The sequence below is a fragment of the Pristiophorus japonicus genome, chromosome 10 (assembly GCF_044704955.1).
Source record: "Pristiophorus japonicus isolate sPriJap1 chromosome 10, sPriJap1.hap1, whole genome shotgun sequence".
Taxonomy (NCBI): domain Eukaryota; kingdom Metazoa; phylum Chordata; class Chondrichthyes; family Pristiophoridae; genus Pristiophorus; species Pristiophorus japonicus.
Window position 1 is genome coordinate 166,140,382 of NC_091986.1, and position 14,927 is coordinate 166,155,308.

Genomic DNA, 14,927 nt, shown 5'->3' on the forward strand with positions numbered 1-14,927 from the left:
GGTATTTCCATATTTGAAAAAGAAATGTCATATATGTTGGAATACCATGATGTGATAGAGAGGGAAAGGGATACAGGCTCAATTTCCCCCAACCCCAACCAGCTGAAGTGCTGATCTTAGCCATGTCACTGTGGGAAGCCCCAAGTGGATGCCAGGCACAAATCAAGCAAAAATCAGAAATAGCTTGTTGCAATTCCTGGTTGCAGCTTGAGGGCATTGGAAAAGGCCCAGGAAGTAGAAAGAATCAAGGATTTCCTCAAAAGAAATTCTCCAAAAATAACAACCTCCCCTTTAGGTTTCTCAATACACTACGTATAAGGCCTATAGTTAAAAGCTAGTTTTTGAATTATAAAGAGAATATTTTATGCCTTTATTATGTAGAATGTTTCCTTTAAAATGTAGTTTAACATTGCTTTGGATTCCCTTTGTTCCCCCCTTCCCCACCAAGACTGTAACTAAGATAAGATCATAGGATAATGTGAAAATGGTATTTTTTTTATACTATTCGCTTCTTTATGCTGTTTTCATATATTTCCAGCCCATCAAAAAACATGTTTGGAAATGTTAGGAGTATTTTGAGATTCTACTTTTAGCAAGAATACATATTAAAATATAATATGCCAAAGAAATATACTTTATTCAGCTGCAAATATATTTTAGGTATTCCATTAAAAACAAATTCATACAAAATTATTTCAGAGCTATATTTCCATATTTGCTGGAAGAAATGTGACAGTTTTACCTCATTTAAAAAGAACTCAAATTTGCGTAGTTTATGTTTTTATATTTGCCTCTTCCCCAATTTTCTGTTAGCATCTAAATTCAGAATGGTGGCATCCTTTTTACTAATTCTCTAATACTTGGTACAGCAAACACCAGAATCATGTACGATTTGGGGTGATTTTCCAGCTATCCATAAACTTGAAGTGATGCGCCCCCTCACTTGACTGTGTTATCCACTTCCAACCAACTGATATCATTATACATTTAATGTTAAGTAATGCAAGTCTGAGTATTCTGAAAAATTGTCATTTTTCTCTATAAATATAAAAGTTATTTAAATGAAAGTCTACTATTGGTTTTTATGACAAGTTTTCTTGACAGTAATGTGTGTAATCACAGATTTGATATTAGCAAGTCAGTGACTGCATCAGCCACTGTGAATTTTAAACTCATTTGTGCAAGCGCCACTATATCAGATGCTACAAATATGAATAATGTAAAACTTGAATTGTGACTTAACAGAATGAACGGAATTGAGGTATCTTAGCTGCTCACATTGATGTTATCCAAATTTTCATTAATTCCAAAGAATTTTCTTTATCATGCTTTAAAAACATATTGGTCCAGAATTTGTAGTCCTGAACTGGCAGTGAACTGGCAGCGCACATACGCGGCCTAATGTGGAAATCCTGAAGTCATTCTCTGCTCCTCCACAGGCTGTGTTGTAGCCAACCCCAACAGAGCCGGCAATCAGTGGAATCACTCAAATCATGGAAAAATCACAAAAACTTCAGCTCTTCCGCAGTAATTACGCAGTTAAGTTCCCCACAAAAGTTAGACCCAAAGCGATTAGATGTAACTCGGGTTTTAACAGCGTATTGACTGCTAAACAAATGCTATGGCCCTGAAAAACTAATTTTCATTTTGTGCAGTGTCAAAATTATCCATTTTAATAAAAAATATAATTTAAGATACTTGAAAAAAAATGTTAATTTAAAAAAACGTTCATCTTTACTTCAGATTAGCCTTTTCCCCATGGGAGAGCCCTAATCTTTGTTTTGCTCTCTCCAACAATTTTTTAAAGTTAAGGGGAGAAATTCGGCTCATTTGGGGCGCTAACTTTTAAAAGTTTGAAAAACATGCTCAGGCGCTTAATGTTTTCAAACGTAAAAAAAAATTCAGCGGTTGCGCTCCAGGAAGGAAGTGGAGCACTAAATCAGGTGCTTCACTTCCTTCCTGGAGCGCAATCGGCAGCAGGCGGGATGGTGAGTGGAGTAGCACTGTTGTGTTGAAAAGTTCGTTACCTCCGTTAATGGGAAGGGCCATCAGAAAAGAAACTTACCTTCTCCATGATGGCAGCCGTGATCCCGCTCGATCAGCCCGGCACTCGAGCAGAATGCCGGGCTGATCGATCGCTGGCAGGAACCCACGGAAAAACCTGCAAGACAGAAGGTAATTTTTTTTTTTACTTACCTTGGCCACCTCGCCTTTAAGTATTGATCCCGAAGCACCCAGCCTTCCGGTGGATGGCTCCTGCAGCTGCCGGTATTTTCACCTGGCGATGCTGAAGGGAGCGGAACGCAAGCTCGGGTGTGGGGCGCTACTGGGGCAATGTGCATGAAGATGACGTCACAATCTCTGGGCAAAGGAGGTCAGGGCACAACACCATACTGCTGCCCCAAAACTCTCGTCAAGTATGGCAGGAGTCGATGTTATCACCGCGCCCGGTCACAATCTGGTTAGCGTCCCGTTATCGCCCCCCCGTAGGCGATAATAGGAGGTGCTAACGAGGCCAATTTCTAATTTCTTGTTCGCTGTCTGTGAGAATTCAACATTTTGATTGGTTGCTTAGACAACTTTTTGACATCACAGCAGTTTGCATAATGGGATTCCTACTATACTACGTTGATTTAAATTACACAGTGGAAAACCAGAACTTCTCCATACAGAGGTCGCGAGATCTTTGTGTGAAGCGTACATTGGGGCCAGCAGTGAAGGTCTTTGCTTCGCTGCTGACCGCAAATTCCAGGGCAATAGATTTATGTAAAATACTTTCCAAGATATTACAGACTGGAGAGTTCCTCTATTGCCAATATGAAACGGACCTAAAGCATAAAAACTCTCACAGTATACCAAATGATTGCTGCTTGTTCAATGGATTTAATTACCTCTGTGTTAATGTTAGCTCACTAGACCTGTCGGTGCTGGAAACCCCTTAAAGGGTAACTGCCTTCTAAAATGAAAAATATAAAAATCAGTTAAAAATAAGCAGCTTTTAGCCCTTAGAGCTCAACTGACTTCTGAAAAAAAAATCAACATTAAAAAGAATTCCCAAATGGCAGTCTTCAGCTCTTCAACCTGAATTGCCTTCCGCACCAAAGAAATGGGAAAAGTGCTTCAGCACCAACACAAATGGCTCAACAAGTCAGGGAAGCGGCACTCCGGATCTTGCAAGCAGCATTCCAGCTTTGTACAGGGGGTCAACACTACAAGTGAGGTCCTCAACCCACGGGCCGGGAGGCCTTGCATAAACAAGGATGTGGGACGTCATCATTAAAGCTGTCACTGCCAGCAGTGTTGCCCCCACCACCTGGCTCCAGTGCCCAAAGGAGCTTCATGACCTCAGACCACTGGTCAAGGTCAGTGAGTGCATCTTTAAAAGCTGTCTCCTACCAACTGCACCACTAGCCTCGCACACCACTCAATGCATGACCCCAAATCACTCACCTACCAACAATCTGTACCAAACATGAGGCACATCTCCCATTCCTAGCCTCACCTTACCTTCTTGGAGGAGACGGTGCTGGCCATTCTTGACAAGGGCATGGATGATCCCTTGGCTAGCAGTGGGGCTAAAAGGGCACAAGATGCTGCTATCCTCATAGGTTATCCTCATTCTGGCATGCACCTCATGCTTTCCCATCTTCCTGTTGGCACAACTGCACCCTTGTTCCTTCCTCATTTCACACACCCAAGAAATGCAGCCTGCCCAGCCAGTGGTTGAACAAGAAGAGGGAGAGGTGAGTGAAGAAGAAGAAAAACCATCCCTCAATTTGACACTCCCAGCCACCAGGTCTTCAAGACTTGCAGTGTCCCCCACTGAAAATCAGCAGCCTTCCACCAGCCATGCTGCAGCCACTGGAAAAGCATTGCGTGACATCGGTAGGATAGGCAAAGGCACATGGAACACAGTCACGAAGGGAATGCATAAGGGTGACGAGTTGATTTCTTGATGTGAAACTGGATGGATCGATGTATAACGTTGGATTGGAAAGTTTGCTTTGTGGTGGCTTTTATTTCAGCATTGTGGCCAAGAGGATGCTGTGATGGTCAGTAACAGAGGGAAGGGAAGGTCTGGGACAAATGTGGAAAGGGGAATTGGGGTTGTGGTCACTGGTACCCTCGGCGGGTGATTCCATCCGGATATCCCAGCCACAAAGGGGCTGTCTGCGTTGCATTCTTCCTTCTGCTTCCTCCTCTTCTGCTTCTTCCTCTTCCCTTTGCGAGCGAATGCTGGAAATCTGAAAGAAAAGCAGAAAATGCTGGAAATACTCAGCAGTTCAGACAGCATGGTAACCTGAGATGTGAACTCTGCTTTTCGCTCCACGGATGTTGTCTGACCTGCTGAGTATTTCCAGCATTTTCTGTTTTCTCAGAGGCCTTCCTTTACCATCCGAGGCTGCACACTTTAAAAACTTTAAACACCCATTGTACCAAGCCACTACATCAATAAAATAAAAAAATCCAGTCCAAAAGCTTAAATGCAAACTTATCTGTAAGATGTGTGTATCCCTTTACGAAGTGCTGACAGCATCTCTGTCAGTCTGCTGAACACTCGCTTTTCAGAGCGACCTTAGGACACAGCACTAAACTCAGTGCAAAGGTCCACATTCACAGAGTTATGTTAGCATGCACGTCACACTCTCCAGATTTGTATGTCCAAGGCCAGTGCTGCTAAAGGCAGCGCTATGGCCCTCACCAAAATGGTGGCCGCAGAGTCCCATGCCAGAGGCGGGCATTAGAACAGCAGCCACCATTTTTTTCAGCAATCAGCCGCTAAAGGGTGGCGCAATTTCTAGCCCATTGCGTTTAAAGTAAAAATAGCAGAAGAAATTAAATCCCAATGGTTATATTCTTTTTAATAAAGTTGAAGTCAAAATGACATTGCCCTTAAGAGTAATGTACAACCACGAAGTATATTTTTGTCTATATTCACAAATCTCAAGACATACTTTCTTATTTAAAATAGTACAAAATAACTTTCAACAAAATATAAAGCTGCCCATTCCTGATGTCAAACTAGTTGTGAGTGTGTAGTTTTGTGAGGACAGGCATAACATTTAAATTTTAAAGGCTCAGTGCTATATTAGCCTTATATATTTTCAAATGTGCACATCAGTGTAAAAGGAAAGTTGCAGTGTTAAAATAAACAGTAACATACAGTGTCAGACTTGGCCCACTGGTAACACTCCTGCCTCTGAATCAACAGGTTGTGGGCTCACTCCGAAGACTTGGGCCATAATTTAGGCTGAAATTTCAGTACAGTACTGGGAATACTACATTATCACACACATCATTTTTCAGATGAAATGCCAAACTGAGGCACCAGCTGCCTCCTCAGGTGGGTGTAAAAAATCCCATGGCACTATTTGAAGAGATGAGGAGTTTTCCTGGTGCTCTGGCCAATAATTATTCCTTAACCAACACCACAAACAAAACACCAGATTATCTGATCATTTATCAGTTTGGCTACATTACAACAGTGGCCACACCTTAAACATAAAAACATAAGAATTAGGAGCAGGAGTAGGCTATTCGGCCCCTCGAGCCTGCTCCGCCATTCAATGAGATCATAGCTGATCTTCTACCTCAACTCCACTTTCCCGCGCCATCTCCATATCCCTTGATTCCCTTAATATCCAAAAATCTATCGATCTCTGGCTTGAATCTCCGAGTCTCCACAGCCCTCTGGGATAGAGATTTCCAAAGATTCACCATCCTCTGAGTGAAGAAGTTTCTCCTCCTCTCAGTCCTAAATGGCCGACCCCTTATTCTGAGACTGTGACCCCTGGTTCTAGACTCCTTAGCCAGAGGAAGCATCCTCCCTGCATCTACCCTGTCAAGCCCTGTAGGAATTTTGTATGTTTCAAGGAGATCACCTCTCATCCTTCTAAACTCTAAAGAATATAGGCATAGTACTCAATCTCTCCTCATAAGACACTCCCCCTTTCCTAGGAATCAGTCTGGTGAACCTTCGTTGCACTCCCTCAATGGCAAGTATATCCTTCTTAGATAAGGAAAGCAAAACCGTATACAATACTCCAGGTGAGGTCTCACCAGGGCCCTATGTGATTGCAGTAAGACGTCTTTACTCTTATACTCAAATCCTCTTGGAATAAAGGCCAACATATCATTTGCTTTTTTAATTTCTTGCTGTACCTGCATGTTAACTTTCAGTGATTCGTGTACAAGGACACCCAGGTCCCTCTGAACACCAACATTTCCCAATCTCTCACTATTTAAAAAATACTCTGCTTCTCACCTTAAAAGTAATTTGTTGGCTGTGAAGTGTTTTGGAATGTCCTGAAGCGATGCAAGACACAAGATAAATGCAAGTTCTTTCTTTCAAGTCGTAAGAGCATTTCAGACTGTTTGACTTGCAATTTGTACAAAGCAAAAAAGAAATACTTCTAAAAATCCAGCAGGTGGCACTAAAGGAGGATTTCTGCCACTGAAAACATTTGTGCTCTGAGGCAGTCACATTTCATGGAATGAGTAATTTAGCTTAATATTGACAGCAGCTTTATTAATATGCATTGAATGCACGAAGATGAACCTGCATATTACATTTATCTAAATATCTGGAATGGTAATGAAGCTGATACTGTAATGAACACAGACTGTGCAGCTGAAATCCAGTTACTAGGAGTCACAGATCCAAATTGTCCTTGGCATGCGACTAACTGCCTATATTAACTCCGATAAGGCTTATCAATGTCTGGTATGGGAAATTCAGATTTTAATGCAGCTTTGGCTGCTCTTATAGACACATTATTTGGGATAGTGTAAAAAGAGCTGTAAACCCTTTCTGACCCATATAAATACAAGTTGTTTTTGTAGTTGTTGTAGTTGTAAAATAATTAACCAGGAAGTGTTCGGTTCATGAGGTGGAAAGAGAATAAAATTCCATTCCTAGGAGTGTCAGGCTCACCTTAATGAGCATAATATTTCCCCAAATGAGACAGCTTGTATTATGTTTGACGTCAGTACATCAGTGTTTGGATACATTTAACATCTGATTACTGTGGATGAGTCGCCGTAAGCACACTATGTTTTGGTAAAGGCATGAGGAAAAAGTTTCTTTAAAGGTGTATTGCAAATTTTTGAATGAGCAGATTTTCTATTCTGCAGTATTGGTGAAATGGCTCTTCTTTAAACTGGTGGTGAGGTATAGAAGACCAGCGAACTGTAGTCTGGTGGTGGTGTGTGGCAACTCATTTTTGACTCAAAGGAATTCAGAAAACCCAAACTCTCACGTGCAGATGCTCTATTGCCTTCCTCTCCATGGTGGTAACCAGTACTGTAAAAAAAAAAATGAACAAAAGCACATTCAGTGTCAGATACAATATATGAATACATGCTTAGTTCATGCATTACGTCAAAGAAACCATGACATAACAAGTATAAGACACCAAACTCCAATATCTGCATGAAAATGTCTCACTAAAAATACTGAAGCAAAATGATTAAAAATAATCATAAATAGTATAAATTGTTAATAGTATCAGGAGAAACCTTTCAGAATCTAAGTCAAAACAGAATTTATGTGGCTCACAATGCCCTCATCAGCTGCAAATACCGATACATTCCATGTATTCTCTGTAGATTTCATATATGTAGATTACAAAGTTACTTCACTTACGAGATTCTTATTCAAGTTAATAATAGTCTTGATGCTATGTTTCCTATTATAACTCAATCATTTCTTTTGTGAATGCTTACAGATACTTCCAACTCCCAGTTATATTTAAAGATTCAGTGGATGCTTCCAGAATCTGGTACTCTGCCTATTACCTTGCTACTAATATTAAGATAAGTAGTGTAGAAATCCTTTGGCTTTTTTTGGCCTGTTCTGCGCTGGTTATATTCCTCTATATCCTGGACTTTATAAATAGAGGCATAGAGTGCAAAAGCCAGGAAGTTATGCTAAACCTATATAAAACACTACTTCGGCCCCAGCTGGAGTATTGTGGCCAATTCGGGGCATCACACTTTAGGAAGGACATGAAGGCTTTGTAAAGGGTACAGATAAGATTTACCAGAATCATAGAATCACAGATATTTACAACACGGAAGGAGGCCATTTCAGCCCATCGTGTCCGTGCCGGCCAACATGAGACTATCCAGCCTAATCCCACTTTCCAGCTCTAGGTCCGTAACCCTGCAGGTTACAGCACTTCAAGTGCACATCCAAGTACTTTTTCAAAGTGGTGTGGGTTTCTGCCTCTACCAGCCTTTCAGGCAATGAGTTCCAGACCCCCACCACCCTTTGGGTGAAGAAATGACCCCTCAAATCCCCTCTAAACCTTCTACCAATTACTTTAAATGTATGCCACCTGGTTGTTGAGGGAAATAGGCCTTCTCTGTCCTCTATATCTAGGCCCCTCATAATTGTATACACCTCAATGAGGTCTCCCCTCAGCCTCCTCTGTCCCAGGGAAAACAAACCCAGCCTTTCCAATCTGTCCTCATAGCTAAGATTCTTCACTCCCGGCAACATCCTCGTAAATCTCCTCCGTACGCTCTCCAGTACAATCACATCCTTCCTGTAATGCGATGATCAGAACTGCATGCAGTACTCTAGCTGTGGCCTAACTAGTATTTTATATTGCTGCTCCCCTGCTCTTGTATTCTCTGCCTCGGCTAATAAAGGCAAGCATTCCGTATGCCTTCTTAACCACCTTATCTACCTGACCTGCTATCTGCAGGGATCTGTGGACATGCACTCCAAGGTCCCTTTGTTCCTCTACACTTCTCAGTGTCCCACCATTTAATGTGTATTCGTTTTCCTTGTTAGCCGTCCTCAAATGCATTGGCTCACAGTTCTCCGGATTAAATTCCATTTGCCACTGTTATGCCCACCTGACCAGTTGATTGATATCTTCCCGCAGTCTATAGCTTTCTTCTTCATTATCAACCACACAGCCGATTTTAGTATCATCTGCAAACTTCTTAATCATACTTCTATATTCAAGTCTAGATCATTGATGTATACCACTAAAAGCAAGGGGCCTAGTACTGAACCCTGTGGAACCCCACTGGATACATTCTTCCAGTCACAAAAGCACCCATCAACCATTACCCTTTGCTTCCTGCCTTTGAGCCAATTTTGGATCCAACTTGCCACTTTGTCCTGGATTCCATGGGGTTTTACTTTTGTGTGCCATGTGGGACCTTATCAAAAGCCTTGCTGAAATCCATATACACTACATCGTACACACATGCCCTCATCGACCCTCCTTGTTACCGCCTTAAAAAATTCAATTAAGTTAGTCAGACACGACCTTCCCTTAACAAATCCGTGCTGACTGTCCTTGATTAATCAGTGTTTTTCTAAATGAAGATTTATCCTGTCCTTCATTATTTTTTCCAATAATTTTCCCACCACCGAGGTTAGGCTGACTGGCCTGTAATTACTCGGTTTATCCCTTTTTTCCTTCTTAAACAAAGGTACCACATTAGCAGAACCAGAATGGTTCCAGGGATGAGGGAATACAGTTATGTGGATAAACTAGAGAAGCTGGGGTTGTTCTCCTTGTAGCAGAGAAGGCTAAGAGGAGATTTGATAGAGGTGTTTAAAATCACGAGTAAATAAAAATAAACTGTTTCCAATGGCTGAAGGGTCGATAATGAGAGGGCACAGATTTAGTGATTGGCAAAAGAACCAGAGGTGACATGAGGAAAAACTTTTTTACGCAACGAGAGCTTAGGATTTGGAATGCGCTGCCTGATAGGGTGGTGGATACAGGTTCAGTAGTAGCCTTCAAAAGGGAATTGGATAAATACTTGAAGGGTAAAAAAATTACAGGGATATGGGGAAAGAGCGGAGGAGTGGGACTAACTGGATTACCCTTTGAAAAAGCTAGCGCAGACTCGATGGGCTGAATGGCCTCCTTCTGTGCTGTACTATTCTATGATTCTATAATTCTTTGTGACAGCTGCCTCTGAAATGAATAGCCTCAGCAAGTTTGGAGGAAAGAGAACAGAATGCTGAAAAGCCTGTTCATAAGGATTTGAGTAAGTTTGATTCTTGAAGTTATCATATCTACATTTTGTCCATGCTGTAAATATTTACCAGGCTTATGAGTTATCAGTATCCCTATTGGTTAAATTGTAAGCCTCGTTCTAGAGCCTCCAAGTTGGATCCGAGTGCTTTAGGTTTTCAGGCTCGTTAGTTTCAAATTTGGGGCATTCTATTGTGGCAAGAATGTGGGAGCTTAAACTGATGCTGCAGATGTGGTCTATCTTCTCCATATGTTTTGGCACCATCATAATTGTCCAGGTCTTTTGCCCGAAATGGAGCCTTTATCTTAATTTAAAGCGGCAACACCATTTTTTTCTTAGCTATTCCAGGGATGAAACATGTGTTCACAATGAGCCTTCACAAGAACATGGTTCAACTCCAGGGTCATCGGTAACACCATTCAATTTTACTATGATCCTGGTTGTGATTGACAGATCAGCTTTGATCACCAAGCCTTTTTATTTACCTCTGGTTGACAGAACATTGCTAGACCAGGGTCATTCCACAGGGCATGGTGCCAGAGCACCTGACATGTAAAGCTCTGGTCAGGGGAATGTTGTGTTTTTTTAAATCATAATGGAATAAGGTAAATTCAGATTAGTGGATTCAGAGAATAGTGGCTTAAGGTGATTTGATTCATTATAAGGTAACTTTTTGTTTCAAGGTATGCCTGAATATTGTTCAATTCCTCATTCCTACAGAGTACTAAAAATCAATGTGTGCATTTAAAACCTTTCAGAACTGAGATCAAAGCTCTGCCCATTAAGGATTGGACAGATCTTTAAAAAAATAAAGCTGTTTTTAAAGAGCAGATTCCTGTCCACATTGGAATAGGAGCTCTATCAATGGTCCTTATTCAAATATCAAAATCAGAAAAGAACAAAATTACATTTATTCAATGCCCATCATGACCTCCGAATGTACCAAAGCTCTTCATGGCCAATTAAGTATTTTTGAAGTGTAGTCACTGTTATAATGTAGAGAAACACAGCAGCCAATTTGCACACAGATAGCTCTCACAAATAGCAATTAGATGCTATTGCTATTCAGTACTGGACTGAAGAGCCAGTGTAGATTATGTGCTCAAGTTTCTGGAATGAGATTTGAACCTACACCTTCTGACTCAGAGGTAAGAGTGCTACCACTGATATCTAACTTACTGAAAATATAATCAACTCAAGGAATGACAAGTGGCCAGGCTTTAGGCTTCTCTACAGAAACTTAGAAGGTGTGGCACTCTGTAATTATCTTTTCCATTATTGTCAACTGAGACTCAAATCTATGCTGGATCCATGCTTTGCGTGTGCATTGTTGAATGGTGAAAGAGTAAGGATATTCAACAATTCACATCTCTTAACCCTAATTGGGTCCTACAATATCCTCTATAAAGTGGTCTCAGTAACTTATAATATGCTCATGTGAGTCTGGCTGGACAGATTCTTTTGTATCTCTTGGATGGTCTCAATCAGCTATGGGATAATCCTGATGCTCTCCCACTGTAAAGGGATGAATTCTATAACTGGTGTCATGTCATCATCTTCATCATCATAGGCAGTCCCTCGAAATCGAGTAAGACTTGCTTCCACTCTAAAAGTGAGTTCTCAGGATACTGAACAGTCCAATACGGGAATTACAATCTCTATCACAGGTGGGACAGACAGTCGTTGAAGGAAAGGATAGGTGGGGAGTCTGGTTCGCCGCACGCTCCTTCCGCTGCCTGCGCTTGCTGCCTGCGCTTGCTTTCTACATGCTCTCGGCGATGAGACTTGAGGTGCTCAACGCCCTCCCGGATGCTCTTCCTCCACCTCTCTGCCCATCTGGGGCATGACTACTCGGTTTCCCCATAGTGGGCAATCGGCCTGAATCGAGAGTTCATGCCTGTGAAATGCTTTGAATTCCTCAGGGCATGCCCCATACATGGCTGCCCAGTCCCCATTCAGGACACATTTCTTGACTAAAGACAGTAGCGGGTCTCTATTTGTCCAGACTTTGATCTGACGGGCTGTCACGGGTGGGCCTTCGCTTTCGAAAGCTTCCACAGCCATGACCATCTCAGCAGCATGCTCAGTTGCCCCCTCGGTGGTGTCTAGTGGGAGCCTGCTGAGTGCATCGGCGCAGTTTTCAGTGCCTGGTCTGTGCCGAATTGTATAGTCATAGGCGGCTAACGTGAGTGCCCACCTGTGTATGCAGGCCGACACATTTGCATTTATGGCCTTGTTGTCAGCCAAAAGGGACGTTAGGGGTTTGTGATTCTGTCTCCAGCTCAAATTTCCTGCCAAACAGGTACTGGTGCATTTTTTTTACTGCATATACACATGCTAGCGCCTCCTTTTCTACCATCCCGTAGCCCCTATCTGCCTGGGACAGACTTCTGGAGGCATAAGCTACCGGCTGTAACTGACCATTGGCATTCACATGCTGCAACGCACACCCGACCCCATAGTACAACGTATCGCAAGTTAAAACAAGTTTCTTACATGGGTCATATAGCGTTAATAGATTGTTGGAGCATAACAAATTGCGTGCTCTATCAAAAGCCCTTTCCTGGCTGTCCCCCCAGACCCATTCGCGACCTTTGCGTAGGAGCACATGTAGCAGCTCTAACAGCATGCTCAATTTGGGAAGAAAGTTACCAAAATAGTTCAGGAGCACCAGAAACAAACGCAGCTCCATCGTGTTACAGGGTCTGGGTGCTCTCTGGATCGCTTAGTTTTGGACACAGTAGGTCTGATCCCGTCTGCTGCTACCGTCATCCCCAGGAATTCTACCTCTGGAGCTAGGAAGATGCAATTCGCCTTTTTCAGTTGCAGACTTGCCCGGTCCAGTCTGCGTAGCACCTCCTCCAGGTTGTGAAGGTGTTCTTCAGTGTCGCAACCCGTGATGAGGATGTCATCTTGAAAAACCACCATCCTTGGAATCGACTTGAGGAGACTTTCCAGGTTTCGTTGAAAGATTGCGGCGGCTGAGCGAATCCGGAACGGACATATGTTGTACTCAAACAACCACTTGTGTGTCATGATGGCGGTCAGCTTCTTCGACTCACTCGCCAGCTCCTGGGTCATGTAAGCTGAGGTCAGGTCCAATTTTGAAAAAAGTTTGCCACCGGATAGCGTCGCAAAGAGGTCCTCCACTCTCACTAGCGGGTACTGGTCTTGGAGTGACACCCGATTGATGGTGGTCTTGTAATCACCACATATCCTGACCAACCCATCCGCCTTGAGCACCAGCACAATCGGGTTCGCCCAGTCACTGAATCCGACTGGTGAGATGATGCCTTCCCTCAGCAGGCGGTCCAATTCGCATTCTATCTTTTCTCGTATCATGTATGGCACCGCTCTGGCCTTGTGGTGTACTAGCCTGGCATCCGGGTTGATGTGAATCACTACCTTGGTCCCCATGAAAGTGCTAATGCCGGGTTGAAATAGTGAGTCAAATTTGTCCAGGACCTGTGAGCATGATACGTGCTCCACAGAAGAAATTGCATTGACATCGCCCCATTTCCAGTTCATGACAGCAAGCCTACTCCTCCCCAGCAGTGCGGGACTGTCCACCGGGACAATCCAGAGTGGCAACCTGTTCTCCGGATCTTTGTGGGTCACGACTACCATGGCGCTGCCTAGCACCGGAATGATCTCCTTTGTATATGTCCGTAGCTGTGCGTCAATCAGCACTAATTTTGGCCTCCTGGCCTTGGACGTCCACAAACTTGTTGAACTGTTTGATACTCATCAGGGACTGGCTGGCCCCCGTGTCTAACTCCATTGATACTGGAATGCCATTGAGGAGCACTTTCATCATTATCGGTGGTGTCCTGGTGTATGAACTGTATATCTGCTCCACATGAACTCGCTGAACTTCAGCTTCCAGTGATTTCCCCCAGTGTCCATTTGGCCTTGTAGGGCTTACATCGGGCCTGTCTTCCTCATACATCAATCTGGCTGCAGGGTTCCTGCACATACGCGCCAAGTGACTGCTGACGTTGCAGTTTATGCAGGTATATTGCTGTTACCTGCAAGCTCTGGCTGTGTGTTTGCCTCCACACCTCCAACATGAGCCGTTGTTGGAAACAAAAGGTCCATTAGAGTGGCATTTGTGAGTTTGGTAAGTGGGTGAGTTCGGGCAAGCGGGGGTGGCAGGTGCTGTTTTGTCTTGTTTTTCCTACCAGTGCTGACACTAGAGCAGCTGACAAGGAGTGCGAGAATAGGAGACGGAGGCCCAGAGACCAGCCCAACCAGTTGCAGCCAAAGATAGAGGGGTGCGAAATCAAGAGGTGACGTCACAGCCAAGCTGGCAAATGGTTGGCTGTTCGACTGGTAAGTATAACACTCTTTTAGACTGACTTTTAGATTGGTTTAATTGGCAGTGAACTACTAAGTAGCTGTTTGGTGTTTAAGTAAATTTTAATAAGTAAATTAATTTAAGGGTTAAGTCATGGCAGTCGAGCTCGGACCCGTGTCATGTTCCTCCTGTGCTATGTGGGAAGTCAGGGATGCTTCCAGTGTCCCTGACTTCTATGTGTGCGGGAAGTGTGTCCAGCTGCAGCTCCTGACAGACCGCATGATGGCACTGGAGCTGCGGATGGACTCACTCTGGGGCATGCGCGATGCTGAGAATGTTGTGGATAGCACATTTAGTGAGTTGGTCACACCACAGGTAAGGGTTAGGAGAGATAGTGAATGGGTGACCAAGAGGCAAGGCAAGAGCAGGAAGGTAGTGCAGGAGTCCCCTGCAGTCATCTCCCTCCAAAACAGATATACGGTTTTGGATACTGTTGGGGGAGATGATTTACCAGGGCAAGGCACCAGCAGCCAGGTTCATGGCACCGTGGGTGGCTCTGCTGCACAGAAGGGTGGGAAAAAGAGTGGGAGAGCTATAGTGATAGGGGACTCTATTGTAAGGG

At 43.4% G+C, this 14,927-nt stretch overlaps 1 protein-coding gene across 2 annotated transcripts in view; it reads right to left on the reverse strand.

Annotated features, from left to right (window-relative positions):
• Positions 1-4,897: 4,897 nt before the first annotated feature.
• The window catches only part of flt1 (fms related receptor tyrosine kinase 1), a 274,841-nt gene continuing 264,811 nt past the window's right edge, over positions 4,898-14,927 (reverse strand). Inside the window, exon 30 of one of the 2 annotated variants that reach the window (XM_070892291.1) lies at positions 4,898-7,303. In XM_070892291.1, coding sequence (XP_070748392.1) covers positions 7,156-7,303 — 148 coding nt within the window. In that variant the 3' untranslated portion in view covers positions 4,898-7,155. The remainder of the gene's footprint in view (positions 7,304-14,927) is intronic. The other variant, XM_070892293.1, reaches the window with a different exon arrangement.